This window comes from Xenopus tropicalis, chromosome 5, assembly GCF_000004195.4.
Source record: "Xenopus tropicalis strain Nigerian chromosome 5, UCB_Xtro_10.0, whole genome shotgun sequence".
Taxonomy (NCBI): domain Eukaryota; kingdom Metazoa; phylum Chordata; class Amphibia; order Anura; family Pipidae; genus Xenopus; species Xenopus tropicalis.
The window spans coordinates 149,604,748-149,629,468 of NC_030681.2; the positions used below are offsets into that span (position 1 = coordinate 149,604,748).

The window sequence follows — 24,721 nt, forward strand, 5'->3', positions numbered from 1 at the left end:
TTTCATATATATATGTATACATACAATAGACGTGTGCTTTGTATTTACCTCAGTGTGTATTAGCCCATTTATATGGCTGCTACCTATTACTATTTCTATTTAATAATATACAGACATATGTATAAATATATAGGTATGAAAATCTGTGTGTAATTGTATGTATAAATGGATACATTTTTGGTTCAGCTTTGTGTTACTCCCTGAGCCCTGACTGTAATATCCAGCAGCCCCCATGTATATCCATTCCTGTGCCCCCAGCCAGAGTCCCTGTGCCCCCACACACATATATGCTGAATTGTAAGTGCTACTATGCTGTGTGGGAGCTGCCTGCACAGCCCATTGTTCCCAGGCAGGAGTTGCAATGCTCTGTATAGTAGTGGGGGAGTCTGACTTGGTGCCTACCCCCCCCCTATCACCAATTGTAGTCGGATCCTTACAGACAAGGACACAGTGAGAATCCAGACATCTGCTGCTCATATGAATCGTCTCACCTCTCCCTGAAAGCTGCCATCATGCTCTGGAAACTAGTGGAAAATGTCAAGTATGAAGATATCTACGAGGTAACCGAATCCTTTCTCCTTATTCCCCTTTTGCCCAAGCAAGAGGCTGATTATTATGGGATTAAACAGCCAGTAGATTATTTACATGGGGGGGCTACTCTATTAATCTGCTTTACTGCTTATAGTTTGGGCAGATCTTTCCCCTCAATACTGGGGATTTATTCTTCTCACAATTTGGATTTTATTTTCATTTTTTTTTTATTATGTATATCGTTTTATGCTGTTACAAAGGGGATTGGTGAGCTATTAAACCAACACTAATAGCCAAAGATAATAATGTTTATTAGTTTTAGTTTCCTTCCCAAAATCCCAATTGAACTCTATTGCTCACCGAGGCTCTGGGTTACATTGAGTTGCTATGATAAGTTTCTATATAGAACTTGTATTATATGCAGAGAGTTTATAGAGGGGGCTGATGTGACAGAGGGGCTTCTGCTTGGTAACAATGTGTCTGGGGTCAGACCCTGGGGTTGGGGGGCTTCAGGGATGAACTGTTGAAGTGAGACCCCCAAAATAAGTAGAGGTCAGCCAGCAATGCTCTGGGAGTAAATAGAGGTATACATAACATATAAGGGATAAATAACAAGTTAATACATTGATTTTCTGTGGTTAGACCCTGGGGTTGGGGGGCTTCAGAGGTGAACTGTTGAAGTGAGACCCCTATTCATAGCCAAAATAGCCAAAATAATCAGAGGTCAGCCAATAATGCTTCATAGTTGGGGGGTTTGTTAGTGGTCTAGGAGTAAATAGAGGTATAAATAACAAGTTAATACATTGATTTCGATGTATATAGAGATATATAGACAAATGATAGATAAATAGATAGATGATAGACATATAGATATAAAGATGTTTATTGCATATACATAGTTGGGGGGTTGTTAGTGACTGGGTACTGAGTAAATAGAGGTATAAATAACATATAAGGTATAAATAACAAGTTAATTCATTGATTTCGATGTATGTAGAGATATATAGACAAATGATAGATGATTGATAGATAGATAGATAGATAGATAGATAGATAGATAGATAGATAGACATATAAATATGAAGATGTTTATTGCATATACATAGTTGGGGGGTTTGTTAGTGACTGGGTACTGAGTAAACAGAGGTATAAATAATAAGTTAATACATTGATTTCGATTTATATAGAGATATATAGAGAAATGATAGATAGATAGATATAGATAGATAGGTAGACAGATGGATATAAAGATGTTTATTGCACACACATATATATATATATATATAGTGGATAAAACTAGTGAAGGATAATTAAATTCAAAGTTACAGTATTATGAATAACAGTTATCCCTTTTGTGAATGAGGCGCAAATGGCCAGTTGGACTCCCAGGGCTAATGACACCCGGCTCAAACATACAATATATTGGCTCTGAATAGCTGCATTTAGGGGGATTATTAGCGGAACGATGGGTGTAATTGGGTTTATAGCTCTTTCACTCTGCAGTGACCCCGCATTTTGAATGGTTGCGCATTTGTAATTCCATATACAAGTATTCTGTTTACTTGTTTATTCGTATTTGTTGTACAACGACCTCATTTTACAAGAGTTTCATTTTAAATGTTTCCCCATACAACTTTTTTTTCTGAAAATTCATCCATAAACCCCCCATAAGATGGGTGTCAGGAATCAGCACTTTTCTATCCAATTGCGCTCATTATAAATTCCTTGTTTACTGTCAACGCATTTCTCGTCCCCAAATCATGGGTTAAAAAAAAAACAAAAAAAACCTTACATTTCTGGTATGAAAGGGGGAGAAAAACAGCAGCTAGTTTGGTATTTCTGCCTCACAAGACATCAAACGAATTCTCTCTATTGCCCCTGGCTTTTTTTTTTTTCTTTTTTTCTTTTTTTTTTTACACAAAACTAGAAATTCACTTTCTGCAGAAAGTCCCTGCACAATTCCTGTCTGAACTAAAATATAAATATCGGGTAAAAGTACGTTTACCAAGTATTTTTTTAGAAAATAGGAAAATACGCAGCGTTATTACGCACCGCACAAAAATAAAAAATACGCCGGGGTGAAATCATTTGTTTATTTGTTTGCGATAGTCTAGCATTAATCACCGGGGGCTATTATCAATGTCTAATTAAGTGCAGGATGAGGAAATCGTTTTATTTCGCTGGGAGCTCTTGGGTTGTAGTGGTTGCTTAATCCCACACACAGCAGTGTGGCAGCTCACACCCACCCCTACACACACACTCAATGGCTGCTCTGCAAGTTTAATTGACACTGGGGGGGGGATCTTGCTCTGGATAACTTTTAGCCAGACTTCCTACAGCCAGCCCCCTTGTCTGATTACATCTAGTAATTCTCCAGCAAGCCCCCACGTCACTCACAATGGGGTTGGAGAGACCCAGGGCTCCGTGCGTTATTGCGCCTCCATTGTCGCTTTAAAGTAGTCGTGTAATATTAATAGTCATGAATATCAATGATTATGAGGCGGTGTAGAGAGACTGAGGGAAGGGGCTAGCAGGCAGTGTGTGAGTAGCCCTGGGTAGAAGAGGATTCATCTGCAGCTCACAGGCACCCAGGATAAAAAAAAAAACCCATAGAAAGAACAATACACCGTTTGCTATTTTTTTGGGGGGCCCTATTTTGATGGATAGCCGTGGAATTATCTCCAGCCGTGTTTGCAGAATTCCATAGCCCACTCGTTCATTCCATTTAACCGTTGGCTTGCCTTCTCCCTCCGCACAGATGTTAGTCCACACCTATTCCGCTATGGTGAGTTTTTTAGTTTTTATTTTTTTTATTTTGTCTTTTGCGCCTTTGGCTTTTGTAATTTAGGACAATAATGTGCTGCCTGGATTCCTATTATCGGTGGAGGGGAAGGGGGAAAAAAAAAAAATAACTGCTTATTGCTGTTGGCAATTTGGACTCTAGTTATGTTTAAATACCCTTTTTTTTTTCTTTCTTTCTTTTTGTCCATTGGATTTTTTTTTTCTTTCCAGGAGTTTCTCCTCTGTTTTCAGATTTCTTTATTTCCCCCTTACTCATTTTTTCCCATTTCGGCTTTTTGAAAACAAAGCGATTTTGTCGTTTAATGTCTGCGCTGCGATCGTTTCCAATTTCAATTATACGGGGTAAAAGGGGATTTCACACTTTTTTTTTTTTTTTAATTCAGCTTTTCTTCGATTTTTGATCATTTTCGTTTTCTTTTGATTCGTGGATCACAAACGGATTGGACACGGGAAAGATGGCAAATTCATTTTGCTTAGGAAATTGATTTTTACGCATTTGTTTAGAAACGATGAAACGCCTTATGGACTATCCTATTATATTATTAATATTATTATATTATTATTATTATTATTATGACTTCATAACCTTGCAGTTTGATTTTGAAATCGTAGAATCAAAATTTAAAATGAAATACAGACATAGACATCTTTAAAAGAGACTGCTGAAAATGTTCTTTTTTTTCTAATGAAAGAAAATCCTGTTCCAGGCAAGGTTCCAATTGACATTAACGAAACATTTGCAATGGGTTGAAAGTCATTTGTCGGTGTAATTGCAGTATTTAGTTGTTTATCCCCTTTTTTGTTCTCTGCTTCTGACACATGAAAACGACAGAGCAGGGGTCTGTTTATCAGAGGGATTCTGCTACTTTGTGTCGGAAGTCGGAAGCTGAAGTTCAGAGCATGATTTTCTATAATGGATGGGGCATATAGTGTGTATGTAGAGAGAAAGCATGTATAATAAGGCATGTATAAGTTGTAAGTGACCAGTCCTTCTCCATTGCAGGACCGCCATGATGGGGTGCCCAGTCACAGCTCCAGGCTGTCCCAGTTGGGATCAGTCTCCCAAGGACCCTATTCGAGTGCCCCACCGCTGTCTCATACCCCCTCCTCGGACTTTCAGCCTCCCTACTTCCCCCCTCCATACCAGCCACTTCCTTACCACCAAAGCCAAGACCCCTACTCTCATGTCAACGACCCCTACTCGCTCAACCCCCTACACCAACCCCAGCAACACCCTTGGGGACAAAGGCAGAGGCAAGATGTGGGCTCGGACAGTGGATCCCTCTTGCCCCAGCCCAGGGCATCTCTCCCCCAGCTTTCTGGACTGGATCCCAGGCGGGACTACCACTCAGTCAGGAGACCAGATGTTCTCCTACATTCAACCCACCATGGCCTGGACTCTGGGATGGGGGACAGCCTGTCTCTGCATGGGATTGGACACCCAAGTATGGATGATATCCAGGTGAGATAAATTAATAATATAATATTAAAGTGCAGAATTGATATTTCATTCTGGTAAAATAAATACACAGTTCTATACAAGGCGAGTAAAGATGATAACAAGTATAGGACAATGTAGTATATTCACTGTTGGGGGTAAATGGTGTTTTTTTGTAGTATACCTATTTGGGCTCAATGGAAGTTTTTGCTTCCTATTGGATATTTGTCAATGTATTGGACGAGATTGTAGGCGATCAGAGGCTGAGATTTTCCAATGAAATATTGAAAGTAATGTTGATAGTGTATAGTCTAAATTTACATGATAGATGATGATGATTATAGATAGATAGATAGATAGATGATAGATAGATAGATAGATAGATAGATATTGGTATCAATAGATAGATATTTGTATAAATAGATAGATAGATGGATAGATAGATATTGGTATAAATAGATAGATATTTGTATAAATAGATAGACAGATAGATAGATAGATAGATAGATAGATAGATAATAGATAGATAGATAGATAGATAGATATTTGTATAAATAGATAGATAGATAGATAGATATTGGGACAGATAAATAGATAGATAGATAGATAGATAGATAGATAGATGTGGTTGTTTTGATCGTTGTATATCTATATAAATATTTCCAATAAACGTAGGGTAGCGATATATTGATGACATTTTTTTCTGGTTTATTTCGTTTTCTTTTAAAAACATAACCCAACACATAGACATTTCTTTACAATGTTATGTACGTTCCTAGCAACTGTTTGAGACCTGGGAGATATTTAAACTGATTTCATTAGTAATAAGGAAAAGTCCAATTAGAGAAAAAATAAAGTAGATCCCTTCATTTCACTTAAACAATATTGTAACGCTATGAATGACATGGCGCTATAAACCCAAGCTTCAGCATATGTTCATTTTCTCAAGGACAAAAAAAAAAAATATGATAGATCTTTAATTTGTATCGGTGCATTTTCCTCCCATAATTGGCTGCTGAAAAAGTATTCAACTATTCAGCTAATTACAGTTACTGTTATGTTTGTATAATCAGAGCATTGGGTTTAATATCGCAATATTAATATATATATATTTATACAACCCAAGACGCTCTTTATTCCCATTTCCTCCATAAAAGAGATCGTTTTTAATACTGTAACTGCATTAATACTGCAATATATATATATATTAATACTGCAATATATATATATATTAATACTGCAATATTAAGCCCAATGCTCTGAAGGTACAAACATAACTAATTAGAGATCTATCTATATATATATATATATATATATATATATAGCTGCTCAGCACAATGATCCAAGTTAAACCAATATTTGTTATCAACTTCTTCATCCAGTTTCTCTCGACTTTGGGTTCTTTGTTGACAATTCAGGTTTATTTTGTTTTTATGTTTAAAGATTAAACGAATATTTATCGATTCCTGGCGATTCAGGGAAATTCTGGATATTTTGTGCCCCCAGTTTGGAGCCTATACTGGGGGTATGGGATTTGGGGTGAAGCATATTGCAGTTTGTAGGGGGGGGGGGGTTGGGATGGCAGAGAGGCAGTAATTGCTAGAATTAGTATCTTTATAACAAAGCACAAACACCCCCTGGGTGGGATCTCCCATATAATACTGAGTACAGAACGATCATTTATCGCCAGTAAATCCCAATAGATCGTTCATTGTTATTTAACTTATTCAGAGAAGCAACTCTGTCACCTGGTTGGGCTCAGCAGAGGGGCCACACTTTCCTTTCTATTTCCTTACTGCGGTCATATAATCGCTTATAATCGCTTTATAGCGATCTGCAGTCTCACAGGGGTTTCTGGGAAATGTAGTCCGATCACAACCTAGGTTTGGGTTTTCCTAAACCCCCTAATCCTCCCTTTAGGGTTATTTTACTTATTAAGAGAAGCAACTCTGTCACCTGATTGGGCTCAGCAGAGAGGCAACACTTTCCTTTCCTTTCTATTACCTTACTGCTGTCATATAATCGCTTGTAATCGCTTTATAGCGATCTGCAGTCTTTACAGGGGTTTCTGGGAGATGTAGTCCGAGGTTTGGGTTTTCCTAAACCCCCTAATCTTCCCTTTAGGGTTATTTTACTTAATAAGAGAAGCGACTCTGGCACCTGATTGGGCTCAACAGAGAGGCAACACTTTCCTTTCTATTTCCTTGCTGCGGTCATATAATCGCTTGCAATCGCTTTGTAGCGATCTGCAGTCTTTACAGGGGTTTCTGGGAGATATAGTCCGAGGTTTGGATTTTCCTAAACCCCCCTAGGGTTATTTTACTTATTAAGTTGGGCTCAGCAGAGAAGCAACGCTTTCCTTTCTATTTCCTTGCTGCGGTCATATAATCGCTTATAATCGCTTTATAGCGATTTGCAGTCTTTACAGGGGTTTCTGGGAGATGTAGTCCGATCACAACCAAGGTTTGGGTTTTCCTAAACCTCCCTTTAGGGTTATTTTACTTATTAAGTTGGGCTCAGCAGAGAGGCAACACTTTCCTTTCCTTTCTTTTTCCTTACTGCCGTCATATAATCGCTTGTAATCGCTTTATGGCGATCTGCAGTCTTTACAGGGGTTTCTGGGAGATGTAGTCAGAGGTTTGGATTTTCCTAAACCCTCTAATCATCCCTTTAGGGTTATTTTACTTATTAAGTTGGGCTCAGCAGAGAGGCAACACTTTCCTTTCCTTTCTTTTTCCTTACTGCCGTCATATAATCGCTTGTAATCGCTTTATAGCGATTTGCAGTCTTTACAGGGGTTTCTGGGAGATGTAGTCCGATCACAACCTAGGTTTGGGTTTTCCTAAACCCCCTAATCTTCCCTTCCATGGGATTGTCTCTGACCCCCCCAGCACTAAAGGCAAACTAACCCGTTCTACCTACACGTATAGTGTCCCTTTAAAGCAAAGAAGTGTAGTAATTAAAAGTCTCCCTTGTTTTTGCCCGTGTTTCCTAATTAAATCTTTACGATCCTCTCAGTGACTATTAAGTGTCAACATGCTGGGTGAATATCCTGTACAAAAACCCAGCAGGCGACTGTAATTAGATAGAAAATCAGACAAGAGCCTTCTCATTAACTACAACAACTTGAGTTTCGTTGCTGATGAGGCGTGGGGATTGCATTGCTACCTTGCCAGGCTATTAGGGGGCACCATAAGTCATCCTGGCACCCTAAACAGGGCATGGGGGGGCAGCAGGAGGGGTGGAAAGCCTGGCTGGGGGGATATTGGCCTTCTGGGGTTGGCAATAAAAGGGGATATAAACCCCAAATAAAAATGCTGCCTGGTATCATTCCCAGCAACTTGCTGAAATACATTCATTACTCAATTTCAAAAGTTATTTCTGAAGGTAATTGCTATGGAAAAAACGTATCTGCCCTTCCCTTGCTCTCTGCACTGGCGGTTCTGACTGCTGAAACAAAGGAGGAGGAAGAGCTGTGATTATTATTATTATTATTATTATTATTAATAACATTTATTTATAAAGCGCCAACATATCCGGCAGCGCTGTACAATAAGTGGGTTACATACATTGGACATACAGAGTAACATATAAAGCAATCAGTAACCGATACAGGAGGGGAAGGGAGCCCTGCCCAAAAGAGCTTACACTCTACAAGGAGTAACATATAAAGCAACCAATAACCGATACAAGAGGGGAAGGGAGCCCTGCCCAAAAGAGCTTACACTCTACAAGGAGTAACATATAAAGCAACCAATAACCGATACAAGAGGGGAAGAGGGCCCTGCCCAAAAGAGCTTACACTCTACAAGGAGACATACAGAGTAACATATAAAGCAATCAATAACCGATACAAGAGGGGAAGAGAGCCCTGCCCAAAAGAGCTTACAATCTACAAGGAGTAACATATAAAGCAACCAATAACCGATACAAGAGGGGAAGGGAGCCCTGCCCAAAAGAGCTTACACTCTACAAGGAGTAACATATAAAGCAACCAATAACCGATACAAGAGGGGAAGAGAGCCCTGCCCAAAAGAGCTTACACTCTACAAGGAGACATACAGAGTAACATATAAAGCAATCAATAACCGATACAAGAGGGGAAGAGAGCCCTGCCCAAAAGAGCTTACACTCTACAAGGAGACATACAGAGTAACATATAAAGCAATCAATAACCGATACAAGAGGTGAAGAGAGCCCTGCCCACAAGAGCTTACACTCTACAAGGAGACATACAGAGTAACATATAAAGCAACCAATAACCGATACAGGAGGGGAAGAGAGCCCTGCCCAAAAGAGCTTACACTCTACAAGGAGTAACATATAAAGCAATCAATAACCGATACAAGAGGGGAAGAGAGCCCTGCCCAAAAGAGCTTACAATCTACAAGGAGACATACAGAGTAACATATAAAGCAATCAATAACCGATACAAGAGGTGAAGAGAGCCCTGCCCACAAGAGCTTACAATCTATAAGGAGAAAGGGTTAAGACACAATGTGTGGGAATGGGCAAGCTTAGGGGGAAGACACACAGAGCTACTAGTAGCAGCTACTTGTATAGACAATGCTGATCGTTTATTGATAACTGTCTCTATGTGTGTTTTAGCAGAGGCAATTCTCAGTATTGTCTATGGCGGGGGATTTTCTGCAGTTTAGTAGCCATGAAAAAGTAGCTGCTACTAGTAGCTCTGTGTGTCTTCAAGCCTTTTTTTTCAATTGTCTCTATTTGCAGAGGCTACTAGTAGCCCAGTGTGTCATTGTAGGTAATAAAGCCCAGGCTGATGGAAGAAAGACTTCAGCCACATTGTTTCAGGAGTCACAACCAGACGTGCAGTGAATGCGATTTACATTAACTTTTATTCATGTGAATTGGGAGAATGTTTCTCCCCCCCAAAGATATTTTTTTGGTTTTAACAGGTAACAAAGGAAGGGTTAATTGAGACTAAAGAACCGAGTTGCCCCCCATCTATCACCCACTCCAGTGCAGATGCTGATTTTCCCATAACGATTAAAGGACAGAGGGACAGATCCTACCCTGGATAATCTCTCATTTCCGCCCTAGGAAATTGAAGTGTTAAAAAAAAGCCATTAAAACCCAAATGCTTGGGGTACTTTCCCTCTGATTCCCAACTATTAAATACAAATCGAAGGGCAATTTGACAATAATTGTTGTTATTCTTCATTATTCAATAAGTAAATATTTTTAAATGTTAATTACATTTTTTTAATTATGATTTTATAATTAGTATAGCTGAAAAATGCTATATATATATATAGATAGATAGATAGACAAATATATAATATAAATTATATATATATATATATATATATATATATATATTATCAGACATATCTATGGTAATAGATATGTCTGATATCTATCTAATATATATAGACAGATAAATACATATATATATATATATATATATATAATAGAAATAATATATATATATATATGTCAATATTATCAGACATTATCAGTAAAATAATATAATATATATTATTGCTATAACCCAACATATTGGTTTTATTTTCATTTATTGCGTTACTATATCTCATTTATTAATTCTAAAAACCCTAAAAACGCAGAATATTTTTTATTACATATTAATAAAGGTTCGGATAAGGATAAATTTATCGTTACAACTAGGACATTACATACTTGTATGTATTATCAATCTGCTAATGGGTAGGTATTACTATGAAATAAGTTTGGATCACAAATAAATCGGTGCAAATGAAATCGAATGAATTCTGGCGGATTTCGTTCACACCGACAACTTCTATTTGTACCTTTGTGACTTTCTATCGAAGCATCATTAATTGTACAAGCCACACGACCTCTCCATTTACAGAGCGGCCCGTTTTAACTAAATCTGCTGAATAATGATAATAGGAATAATATCTGTCTGGGCCTGTTAATATAAATGGAAATAGGAGCGCTTTATTATTTATAGATGCGATATTTTTTAATATCCACTTGCCGCCATTCTGACCTCTGCGCTCTCTTTGTATTTTGCAGTCGGTGGAAGATGCCAATAATGCCATGAACCTGCTGGACCAGTCTGTCATCAAAAAAGGTAAATATTCCCATCGCACTCAACCTTTTTTTTGATCATTAGAACCCATAGGTGACGCCCAATCGGTTTAGCGCCGGATGCGCAAAGATGTGCAAACCTTAGTTGCGCTGAAATACACAGCTTTGCGCATCTAATCTGCTCTGACTGGGGCCAGATATTTGACTGAATACATTTCCCAGATGTCGGTTATTGTATTTCTATTTTATTACCCTTCATATTTGCTTTTAGGTAGAATGAAGGAAATTGACACCGGCGCAGTCGTATCCACTAAGGCTTATTAAATCTCCCACTTTACATGACAACTTCCCTGACAAATGGGTTCGCCCAAGCCCTGGGCTTTAGATTGGTGGTTGGGGGGGGACCCACAGACCTGACTGATAGACAAAACCCCCCAACTGTTTAGCGAGTGGATGCGCTTAACAAATGTTTGCAGTCTCATGTGCAGCTGTAAGCAAAAGAATTATCTCATTAAACTAATTAAATGTAATTACAATAACTCATTTTGGGCTTATTGCCTCCACTCGTCATTTTTGCAATGGCATTTCTGTGACACAGAGTTCGGGCAGTCTGTTGTGCGGCTCCCTGGGTAAAGTCGGGTGCGACTAGTATTGTCGGGGGATATAAATATAATATATTTATTATTATGTTTAGATAAGGTGGGAGGCAAGCGAGATCCCCATACACACCCTGTACATTGCTCACATACAGACAATAACACATTGCGGTGGGTACTACACGCATTTCACAATCGCCCTGTTGCACAAACACACACATACATGTAAAATCTTCCTATAACTCCATTATCTGCCCCCTCCCCCACACACACATGAACAAACGATCTACTCTTGCACAGACGCCATATTCCAGTTTACAATCCCCCGCACACCCACCAGCGCTTTTTTTGCGTTTTCTCACGCCCGCAAACGCTCATTCTCTGCGTCTCTCACGCACTCATTTTTTTTCACTCACACCTGCACCCCCTATGATTGCACCCCTTGTGAGAATGATCCCCTGTTACAGGGGGATATGAAATGACATATTAATTCCCTGGCCCCTTCTGGCCCCCTGTTGCCATGACTGCCACACTAAGCCACTGCCACCTACCCCATTCTGCCCCTCACAGTCTCTGCATAACGGCCAGTATATTGCCATATATCCTTTATATTGACTCTTGGAGCTTGTAATTCTGCTGCACTAACTCGGTGTGGGGGGGGGGGGGTATCCAGTCATATAGAGAAACATAGAAATATGGAAGGGGGGTGCCACTCTTCACGATGCCATGACCCAGGGTGCGCCTAGTTGTAGCCAAACCACAAGCAGTAAAGCCAATTCCTACTATGGCAATGAAAGGGTTAATAAGAGTCACTGTATAGCAACCCTATATAGATGCCCACTATCACCCTTACTAATAATAACACCCACCATGCACAGTGCCTGAATCTCTGCAATGCACTAGCCCAACTCCCTGCGACCCTGCCAGCCCTCTATAATGCCCTTCTATAGGCCGATGTAACAGCCCCAGGTAGTATTCTGTCTGGGCCCCAATACACTGACATATTGACCAGTCATAGAACTGAGTTATTCTCCTGCTTGTAGGTTTCTCCGACAAATATTCTAGCATTGTAAGTTATTTACCGATATATTGATGACATACCGGTAGTATGGCAGCTCCCACGCACAATAGCAAATATATTAGAACAACCTGCATACAGAAAGCGACACAATATGACAATATAATTCCACAACTGAAGGAAATATCCTTTTCCCCCACATTTGCTGTGATTTAATATCTTTAATTCTGGTTTAACCTGTTCTGTTCGAATGACTTTATAGCAGTCGGGGAAAAGGTTAAAAGGCAGTCGAAATCGAGCAAAATAGACATTGAAAGAATAAACCGATTAATGAGATACTTCCAAAGCAGCTGATCAGTAGAACAGAGATAATTCCATGTTATTGGGGCTGCTGGTTGCGCAGCTGTCTGGCTAATAAGGAGCAGCCTATCTGTTTTATACACTTGGGGGCGCTGTTTTGTTGGGGTTTATCAATGATATTAAATTTATAGCGACTCCCCATGAATAAAATGAATTCGGGATCTCTGTGCCTTGTTATACTCCATAGAAAGTAACATAAACAGGTTTGCGCTTTCGTTTCGCGATCTAGTTATACTTAATCCTCACTCCCGGGCTAATTCCCAGGTCAAACCCAGCCTTGGCCCAGCTCTAAAGCCTTCCTGGGGTTCCAGCCCTTGTTATAGCCCATGCCAGGGCTAATCTGACGTTCCTGCAGTCATTTAGTTAAGAGGAAATGAGTTGTTCCCAGTAGAGAGAGCTAACGAGTCGCGTTAAGGTAGCGTGTGCTTGATAAATGACTCTTATTTTGAGATCTCCAGAGCTCGTTTAAGGCTAATTTTCTATATGAGCCCCCTTTGAGCTATTAATGCAATAGTCAGGGACCGTGGCCCCTGGCCCATTAAGAGCCACTATTAGGCAGCATCAGAATCTGTGGGGATAATGAAAGGTGCACTTAACGCCTTGTAATACGTATTGGCGGAGGGGGGTTAATACGATTTGGAGGGGATGGTCAATGAGCAATCAATAAAAACATAATGAGAAAGACTCGCTACATTAACGCATCCAAATTCCAAGTAGACATTAAAAAATCATTCCCTCCCTCCCCAGTATAGAGGCGAGAGAATGCGCGACTAACAGAATATTTACTGTGTATCTGCGCGTATGTTGGGCCGGGGCTAAGTGATGTCACAGTGGCGCTAATAGCGGCTGGGGGGGAGGCAAGGGCTGCTGCTAATCTCATGGAGACTCAGTAGAGAAAGAGAGGATGGTGGCTATTTTAATTGTGCATTGGATCGCTTGAAATGATTGACATCGTTAGTTGTATTAATGGCAATTATTGATAACGATTAAGCATTAATATCCATGGCTAATAATAATAATAATAATAATAATAACAACAACAACCCACACACGGTATATTATACCCGGTACATACACATTCTCCTAATGCATTAACTTCGCCTTAAGGGTTTTATTTCAATTGGATTTATGTAATTTATGCTTTTCTATCTATCTATCTATCATCTATCTATCTATCTATCTATCGATCTATCTATCTATCATCTATCAATCATCTATCTATCTATCTATCATCTATCATCTATCATCTATCTATCTATCTATCTATCATCTATCTATCTATCTACCTATCATCTATCTATCTATCTATCTATCTATCTATCTATCTATCTATCTATATATCTATCTATCTATATCATCTATCATCATCTATCACTCTCTCTCTCTCTATATATATATATATCTTTTTATCTTTCTTTCTATATCTATCTATCATCATCTATCCCTTTCTCTCTCTCTCTCCCTCTCTCTCTCTCTATATATATATATCTTTTTATTATCTTTCTATCTATCTATCATCTATCTATCTATCTATCTATCTATCTATCTATCATCTATCTATCATCTATCTATCTATCTATCTATCTATCTATCTATCTATCTATCATCTATCTATCTATCTATCTATCTATCTATCTATCTCTATCCCTCTCTATCTATCTATCTATCTATCTATCTATCTATCTATCTATCTATATCTATCATCTATCTATCTAGGTAGCTAAGAAGGTAGTTGCAGTTGACTGCAGGGCAGAGCATTTAACCCCTTCCCTGACATACGACCCCCTATTCCCCCAGACTCTTCCAAGTGTTGAATGGGTTAACATTCCTATTTCCAATCAGCCAATTTGCTGCTCCTGGCAGTCTCCGGCGGAGAAGGGGTTAATGAATGCAGGGGGGGGGGGGGGCTGGGAGCATTGGCTGCTGCTGACTGAGCGCTATGCTCCACTTGCTCCACTTGCTCACTATTTCCTGCTGCTCTCCTCAATCTCACATTCCCACCGACTCATTGGCCGTAATTACTAATAACCGGAGCGCACAGGAAACCAACAAATACATAGAGATGTACATAAATAGATGCATAAATACCCCTTATATTATATATATATATATAGCCTGCCCCTGCGCTAACTGCGCTGCCAATATGCGCTAAATAGCACTCTTCCACCCAAGTACTGTCACTAAATCCCTTATCTAAATCAGAGCTGCGACTTAATTTGGGAAATAAATCTCCCCCCCCCCGCCAAACTAAAGGGGAACTTCACCCTAAAATTGTTTTTAGCATAATGAAAAAATGATATGTGTGTATATATATATATAATTTCTACTGAAACTGGCTGTTTATATTCTCCGCACTGCTGGTTCTGATTCATGAAATAATATATTAGCCAATGAATAGAGAAACTGACTTCTGCTACTTTATTTCCCGAGTCGGAACCAGAGATAGATAAACCTATAGAATGAATATATATTGGGAACTTGTTTAGAGTTATATATAATGATATTTTCTTTCATTGTAAAGAGCAAAGCTAACAGAATTTGGTGGAACTGGGGATCCAAACGCACCTAATTATTAATAAATATATTACATATACATAGTACCGGTGCTAATAGGATGAATGTTATAAAACTATGATATATTTATATATTTATTCGTGTGTGTATATTTGCTTTTCTCGTTTGTTTTGTTCATTTTATGGAAATATAGTGAATAACTATTAATAATGTACCTATATGTCTGTTTAGAAATATGTAACACAAAGGTATAGCAGTTGCAGTTGGAAAAAAGACACAATGTCGCTACTCCAGTCATTTATTTTTATTTTATTATATGATTGGATCATAGGGGGTCGCCGACATTTGCTTTAATATGGGGGATCCCTCAGTCAGTGGAGACCAGATGTCTGGGAAGTGATCCGTCCGATCTCTAGTCTGGGCGTCTGGGACCAGAATTATAGAGATAAAGACCAGACCGACCCACATTTGCTGGGATTTATCAACACAGTACATATTCCTATTCCATTAAATTAGCGCCATGTATAAGAAAAATCTATCTATTTCTGCTGATGGATGAGCAGTATATAATATATATCAGCCAATGGGCAGTAAGTGATAGAACAATGGAAGGAAAGACAAATACGCAGCAGATATCCCGACAATTGGTTGTGGGACCCCCCCAACAGCCCCCCCAGTGATACAATGTATAAAGAGCAGTAGATATGAATATAGGAACTGTAACATTGCTGCCCCCCCTTTCTCCCCACAGTGCCAGTCCCCCCCAAGTCCGTCACCTCCCTAATGATGAACAAGGACGGGTTCCTGGGCGGAATCTCAGTAAATGCCGGAGAGGTTTTCTGCTCGGTACCGGGGCGCCTGTCCCTGCTCAGCTCCACCTCCAAGTACAAAGTCACCGTGGGGGAGGTGCAGAGGCGCCTGTCCCCCCCCGAGTGTCTCAATGCCTCCCTGCTGGGCGGGGTCCTGAGAAGGTGAGTCCTACAGGGGTAGTAGTGACAGGGGCAGGTGTGTGCGGAGAGAGGGCCGCTCCCTATTGGTCGCTTATACAGATATATGGGCGCTATTAGTCACTTATACAGATATATGGGCGCTATTAGTTACTTATACAGATATATGGGCGCTATTAGTTACTTCTACAGATATACGGGCGCTATTAGTCACTTATACAGATATATGGGCGCTATTAGTTACTTATACAGATATATGGGCGCTATTAGTTACTTATACAGATATATGGGCGCTATTAGTTACTTATACAGATATATGGGCGCTATTAGTTACTTATACAGATATATGGGCGCTATTAGTTACTTATACAGATATATGGGCGCTATTAGTCACTTATACGGATATATGGGCGCTGTTAGTCACTTATACGGATATATGGGCGCTATTAGTCACTTATACAGATAAATGGGCGCTATTAGTCACTTATACAGATATATGGGCGCTATTAGTTACTTATACAGATATATGGGCGCTATTAGTCACTTATACAGATATATGGGCGCTATTAGTCACTTATACAGATATATGGGCGCTATTAGTCACTTATACAGATATATGGGCGCTATTAGTTACTTATACAGATATATGGGCGCTATTAGTCACGTATACAGATTCTTTCTTTCTTTCTTTCTTTCTTTCTTTCTTTCTTTCTTTCTTTCTTTCTTCTTTTTTCCTCTTATTTTGGCCCAGTTCTGGCCCTGTAGTATTTCTTTCTTTCTTTCTTTCTTTCTTTCTTTCTTTCTTTCTTTCTTTCTTTCTTTCTTTCTTTCTTTCTTTCTTTCTTTCTTTCCTCTTCTTTCTCACACAGACACACTTTCTCTAACACACACAAGCTGTATTTTCATACCTTTCCCATCCTTATGCAATGATTTAATACCGAATGACTGACTCTGCGATAAAGAGAATCGAACCGACCTTAATCGATTTTTATTCTTCATCTTAATTTCAGAGCAAAATCAAAAAACGGGGGTCGGTCTCTGAGGGAGAGGCTGGAAAAAATCGGGTTGAATTTGCCCGCAGGCCGGCGCAAGGCAGCCAATGTCACTCTCCTGACCTCCCTAGTGGAAGGTAAGTGGCAGCTCCATCTGACAATTGCCCCCCCCCCCACTATGTACAAAACTTGCCCTCTTAAAGTGATGGTTGAACTTTAACTACAAACATATATGATGTCAGATGCCCTACAAGTTGGACTACCTTGTCCTTTATCCTTGTACTGTATTAAGCGGCACTTAAACTCTCACGTCAGGCCCCGCCCCTGCGGAAGCTACAATATAAAACCCGCACTCCAAACCCACACCCCTGAGCAAATGACCTCCCCTTTACATTTTTGGTGTTAGGGCAATATAAATAGACCTGCTATAGAAAGCAAACCCTTGAGGATGATGGGTGTTTTTTTGCTGTTATCTGTCCTTTCATTTGCACCATCAGACCTGATAGAGACCGGTTGCTCTCTGGCTACCGCCGGGCAGAGTGCAATTAAAATCCATTAAAAGTGTGGCTAACCCCTTCCTTGCCGTGGGCTAGTGGGATTGGTCATCCTAACCAGCCAGTTTATAAGGAGGAGGAGACTCTTTTGAGGGTTAAAATGCTTGATCTCCGGGCAGTTTTTTTGTCGGCTGTGCGACGTGCTACAATGTTGCAACTGGTCACTTGCAACAGATTATTTTATTTGAGGAATGTTTTGCTTTGTTAACGTTTGAAATTCTGCTAGGGCGGGTATATAGGTATATATTATATCCTTTAGGGGTATGTAAGGATAGACATGGTTACACTTGTCCAAGTCGTGTCTGAAAAACCATTATCTCAATATTGTTTTCAGTATTAAATCATAATTTCGATTGGAACCCTGGTAGCAGTTATATTTTCCTATATTTTATAAACTAAAACCGTAAATTCGAAACCCCGAACCTGCTCTATTCTGACCTACTTTATTCCTTATTTCGAGAAAGTTACAATACATTTAATTGTAGTTTAGTCGTTTTTCTTTTTAAATTATGAAAACCTATCAAAACAATTAATTGGGTCCTGATCTGGCCAAAGCAATTTCACCTTAACGTTAATATTGTATAATATCAATCCGATTTATTTTCTCGGATACACAGAATTGTTTTGGCAAAATAAAATTGTATTTCTATGATTCTATGAAACGGACAATTTTAACATAAACGATTTATTGACGCTTATAGTTATAATGAGTATTTATTCCAAACCTAATCGCTTTCTACCGGTACAACATTGCGCATTTTGGGTATATTTATGACGTCTTAGAATGACTTCAGAGATCCTGGAATGATATTAATTGATGGTTATAACTAAAAAGGTTAATAAATTGGTGTAGGGGGTGTAATTAATCCGAATGTTTTAGGGTACAATTGGGCTTTTGCTGGGAAAGCTACATTCTCAGGTTAGACAAACCTTACAGTAGAAAAAAGGCAAAATTGCTTTATAATAAAAATAATAATAATACTAATAATAATGAATAAGATCGTTAACTTACAGTAGAAAAAAAGCAAAATGCCTATTAAATGTTTTTCTTAATTTATTATTTTTATAATTAAGAAATATTAATAATACTAATAATACTACTACTACTACTACTACTAATAATAATAATAATCAAAATAAATCAAAATAGATTTTGTTAGAAGGAGGCCATATACACAATATAGATAGACACATTGATACATGGGAATTTGTGAATTTGGCGCTAATAATAGACAAAAGCCATATTTGTGAATATAATCCAGGTTGTAAACAGAAACAAATGATATAAATAACAAAAGTAGTCATTTTGTCAAATTGTTATTTTTTATGAGACAGGAGAGTTGTTGCCATTGTACATAAGTTATTTTGGTTAAGGGTGTTTATTACATTCCCTCACATGTTGTTACTCTGGGCAGACTAATATTCACTCATTATTATGTCACCAATTTATACTAAGGGCAAAGGCTCTGAGACGTTCTTTGCGCAGACAAGCTGCGACTATTTAGTAAATGTGGCCTAAATCTGCCCATAGGCGCTCCCTGTAGCTGTGCCCAGGCCGAGTACAAAGCCGGGTTAACTGTTTGCGCACCAGACTGCTGGGTTCCAGGCTCAGCGACGACACAAGGGAGCCAATCCCCTTTGCGCTGCAGGTTCCGTGGGGGCGGTCCCGCTTATGTTACTCTCTCTCTCACCCCCAGGGGAAGCGGTACATCTAGCCCGGGACTTTGGGTATATCTGTGAGACGGAGTTCCCCGCTAAGGCTGTATCCGAATACTTGAACCGGCAGCACACGGACCCCACTGACCTGCACTCCAGGAAAAACATGCTGCTGGCTACAAAGTAAGTGCCCCCCCCCCCATTGTCTTCTGTTAGACTCACTATTGCGTCTGTATCTGTTTGTCTGTCTATCTGTCTACCATCTATATCTATCTATCATCTATCTATCTATCTATCTATCTATCATCTATCATCTATCTATCTATCTATCTATCTATCTATCATCTATCTATCATCTATCTATCTATCTATCTATCTATCTATCTATCTATCTATCATCTATCATCTATCTATCTATCTATCATCTATCTATCAATTTTCTTGTTTTTCTGTCTATCTATCTATCTATTATTTATCTATCTATCTATCTATCATCATCATCATCTATCATCTATCTATCTATCAATTTTCTTTTTTTTCTTTCTTTCTTTCTATCTATCTATCTATTATTTATCTATCTATCTATCTATCTATCTATCTATCTATCATCATCATCATCTATCTATCTATCTATCTATCTATCTATCTATCTATCTATCATCTATCTATCTATCTATCATCTATCTATCTATCTATCATCATCATCATCATCATCATCATCATCATCATCATCATCTATCATCTATCAATTTTCTTTTTTTTTTCTATCTATCTATCTATCTATCTATCTATCTATCTATCTATCTATCTATGTATCAATCTATCTATTATCTATCTATCTATCTATCATCTATCTATCTATCAATTTTCTTTTTTTTCTTTCTTTCTTTCTATCTATCTATCTATCTATCTATTATTTATCTATCTATCTATCTATCTATCTATCTATCTATCTATCATCATCATCATCTATCTATCTATCTATCTATCTATCTATCATCTATCTATCTATCTATCATCTATCTATCTATCATCATCATCATCATCATCATCATCATCATCATCATCATCATCATCATCATCTATCATCTATCAATTTTCTTTTTTTTTTCTATCTATCTATCTATCTATCTATCTATCTATGTATCAATCTATCTATTATCTATCTATCTATCTATCATCTATCTATCTATCAATTTTCTTTTTTTTCTTTCTTTCTTTCTATCTATCTATCTATCTATCTATCTATCTATTATTTATCTATCTATCTATCTATCTATCTATTATTTATCTATCTATCTATCTATTATTTATCTATCTATCTATCTATCTATCTATCTATCTATCTATCTATCTATCATCATCATCATCATCTATCATCTATCAATTTTCTTTTTTTTCTATATATCTATCTTTCTATCTATCTATCTATCATCTATCTATCTATCTATCTATCTATCATCTATCATCTATTTCTCATCTACTTCTAATTGCACCAGTGAGTAGATTGCTAGGCTAGTTTGGAACCATTATAAATCTAGTGGGATTCTCTGATCCCTGTAACCTGACTGGCCAATATGCTGCAGGGGGATCTTGTCCAGCCAACTGCCATTGTAATTATTTACTGTATTGTAATTAAGGGGCACTAATGCCTTCTTCTGGCACAATGTTCCTTCCTGGTTCCTCGGGGGAGGGCCATATGGGCTCAGGGGCCGCCATGGGATACAGTGCTCAGTGGGGCTGCTGTAGGTGGGAAGTTGTACAACAGCCCTCTGTATCAGTATAACCAAACTAGGCACATTGTGTTGGGCTGTTAGTTTACTCTATGGTAAGAAGAAGAGAGGAAATCAGAAAATGAAAATAATCCAATTTAAGTTTTGTTTTTAAACCTGATTTGAATTGTGTTGCCTCCTTGGCCCCAAAGCTTTCCATCAGGAACATGTTTTGTTCTATTGTAACTCAGAAGATAGCGAAGCCCCACCCCCAACACACAGGCACAGGGTGATTGACAGGCAGGGCAAAGCGCCAATTATCCTGCACAACCTTTTCACCCCCCGGCATAATTAGATAAGTGAGCTTAGTCGGGGGCTGGGTGTAAACTTTGCTCTGATTTCTATGAATTCAAAGTGAGAGGGAGAAATGGAAACGACTCTGGAAGTTATTGGGGGAAAATAAGGATAAAGATTTACATTGGATAAACATTGTTACTAATACAATGCAATGTGCGTGATTGGCAATCATGGTTTTACCCACAATGCAGTTTTGTTCCCAGTGACAAACACTATGCATGTAATTTGCACTTTTACTTATGTGTACTTTGAAAAAAACGAGAAAAGGCACAGGTTACATAGCAGATAACAGATAAGCTGTGCAGATTCCCATTGGATTCTACAGATCAGTTATCCACTATGTAACCTGTACCTTTTCTCCTTTTTTCCAGCATTAGGGCCGTGGCAGACAGGGAGATTACTTGCCGAGCGACAATGTAAATCGCAGATGGGATGGCATACGCGGTACCGAAATTACCAAAGTTTCCTCTCAAGGCAACTTCGGTGATTTCAGCAAATCGCCACACCGCGTATGCCATCCCACCGGCGATTTACATTCTAGCCAGTGGGATGGCATTTCGGGGAGATTAGTCGCCCACGACACGGGAGATTTGTCGCTCGCCGACTAATCTCCCTGTCTGCCACGGCCCCCGGGGCTACACAGCACCTTATTTATATAAACTACAGTAGTCTTTCTAAAGCAAACACAAAGCCTTAATGAGTGCAAGGCAACAGTACATTATATTAGAATTACTTTCAAACTTTTTTTGGTGTTACTGTCCCTTTACACCTAAACAGGTTGAGGTCTTCTCCTACCCTCTTCTTCCTTCAACCCTTTCCCTCTGGTTCCCCCAATGCTCAAAGCCTCACCCCCTCTTTCTCTTCTTTCAACCTTCTATCATCATATTGTCTTCCTCTCTTTCCCTTTCCTCCTATTTTTTATTGCCTTTGGAATCTCCCAATCTGACTTTTTACTATTCCTCAGTTCTTCACTTCTCCCCCTTTTCTATCTTCTTTGACCTTCTCATTTCCTTGCAATGTATTTCCCTATATTTCTGCCTACTTTGTCTGAACATCCAACATTGCATCTTCAGGTTGTGCATCCCTTTAGCAGAGAATTTACAATTTGTAATAAAACGATAGATGGCAGATGCTTAATGAATATATTGTGCCTGATCCACATCCCTAATGCCCCTGGGTTCTCATTGTTGTTTTACCTTTTACTCTCCCCAGGCAACTTTGTAAAGAGTTCACAGATCTTTTGGCCCAAGACAGGACGCCCATAGGCAACAGTAGGCCCAGTCCAATTTTGGAACCCGGAATCCAGAGCTGCTTGACTCACTTCAGTCTCATCACCCACGGCTTTGGTGCTCCAGCCATATGTGCCGCCCTTACGGCTCTTCAGAATTACCTTACCGAGGCCCTCAAAGGAATGGACAAGATGTTTCTGAATAACAACAGTGCCAACAGGCATACCTCTGGGGAAGGACCAGGTAGTAAAAACGGAGATAAGGAAGAGAAACACCGAAAATGAAAGAAGCACATACTTTTACCACCTTTCATTTTAGCTTTAAAAAAATATTGGACTGGCTTTTGGGAAATACAAACAAATATATATAAATATATCAGAAAGAGCCCAAGAATTGGTGATCCAGCGCACGAAACAGGGGCTTGCCATAAGAGGAACTGGAGAGTCTTCATTGGACTTTTTCTTAGTAACGCCATCATTTTTAAGGGCAAAAATAAAAAAAACAAACAAACAAACAAACAAACAGTTTTTAGAATCTCCCCAAATGGACAATATTTATTGGAGGATAACTGAAAAAAAAAGACTTTTTTTTTGTTTCATTTTTAACATTCCTTGGTTTCCTAAAATGCACGTCCACTGGTACATGTTTCCTTCAGAATTAAAAAAAAAAAATTGAAAAAGAAAAAAAAATGATGAGAAGATACATTTTTGGACCTTCAGATATGTGTGTGAGTCCGCCGGTAACTTGAACATGTGTAACGTCTAACTCTGGACTTCAGTTGCGAGTCAGATGGGAACAATGGCTCAGAGAGGATCTTTTGTCTTCTGTACAAGGCACAGGTGTCCCCTATCCCCCCGGCTTTTTATTCTTCAGTTCCAATCAGACATTTTATTGTAAGATATGTGATTTGAATATTCATCATAAATATTTACCAAGTGCATTGTGCTTGGTTAAACCCACTCTGGCCTCCTACTTTCAGATTTTTTTTCAAGTTTCCACATATTGATGGAAAAAGAACCCTTCAAAGATCTAACATTGCAAAGTAGTATTATTGTTTATTCATATTAGGGAGAAAAACATACATTTCAATGAATATGGGTCAGTTTGTTTATACTGGGTTTGCTTCCGTGATGGAACAAGTCATTGGAAGCTCCCGGTGCCGGATTGTTGTATGGGCTTCATTATCTTGAGGTGCACAGTAAAATAGTAAAATAGTAAAAACCCTTGTGGGGGAATTGGCCCAATTGCACCTCCTCCGGCTGCATCAGTGGTTGTTTCACCTGTGCAGTTCTATATGATACCAAAAATATTAGGGAGTCCATGCATCTAGTGGTCTTGGTTGGAGTGTGGGAAACCTTAGTAATGCAAAACAAATATAGGCAAGATGGCAATATTATTCATATCTGTGTGGCCCCCTGTGACACTTCAGTTGTTGATAAAGTTCAACCAACAGCCGAAGGGGTCAAAGGTTGGGCAGCGAGGCCTGATTGTGATATTTCTGTACCAAAATAATAGAATTCATTGTAAGGTCAGAGGATAAGGTCAATGTTGCAGGTTCTGTATCACCCACTCTTTGATGTTTATGACTATGTAATGCTCTTGTTTTCAAAATGTTTTGTGCTAAGGTTCCCCACTGTTGACAAATATTTGTTTTATGGATCCCCATACCTCATAACAAGGTTGCAAATTTATAGAAACATTGGGGTAACAGTCACCCTGCTATAGTTCCAGGGGTACCCAGGGCACAAATAAGCACTCACCCCAAATCCCCCCCTAACTGGCCTTCAGGCTGGGCCCCCATAGCCCATAACAAGGTTACAGATATATAGAAACATTGGGGTAACAGTCACCCTGCTATAGTTCCAGGGGTACCCAGGGCACAAATAAGCACTCCCCCCAAATCCCCCCCTAACTGGCCTTCAGGCTGGGCCCCCTTAGCCCATAACAAGGTTACAGATATATAGAAACATTGGGGT

General features: G+C 39.0%; 1 protein-coding gene across 2 annotated transcripts; it reads left to right on the top strand.

The window, feature by feature from the left end:
* Positions 1–385: 385 nt before the first annotated feature.
* Positions 386–23,704, top strand: tfap2b (transcription factor AP-2 beta). 2 transcript variants are annotated; one of them, XM_012964047.3, is made up of 7 exons: positions 386–560; positions 4,337–4,795; positions 10,796–10,853; positions 16,050–16,269; positions 17,256–17,374; positions 19,489–19,630; positions 22,729–23,704. In XM_012964047.3, exons 1-7 carry the CDS (start codon positions 513–515, stop codon positions 23,027–23,029), a joined length of 1,347 nt encoding a protein of 448 aa, XP_012819501.1. In that variant the 5' UTR covers positions 386–512; the 3' UTR covers positions 23,030–23,704.
* Positions 23,705–24,721: the final 1,017 nt, after the last annotated feature.

Coding starts and splice junctions, on each gene's coding strand:
- tfap2b (XM_012964047.3), top strand. CDS start 513: ATGCTCTGGAAACTAGTGGAAAATGTCAAGTATGAAGATATCTACGAG. Junction 16,270..17,255: donor CTGGGCGGGGTCCTGAGAAG/GTGAGTCCTACA, acceptor TCTTAATTTCAG/AGCAAAATCAAAAAACGGGG. Junction 19,631..22,728: donor AACATGCTGCTGGCTACAAA/GTAAGTGCCCCC, acceptor TACTCTCCCCAG/GCAACTTTGTAAAGAGTTCA.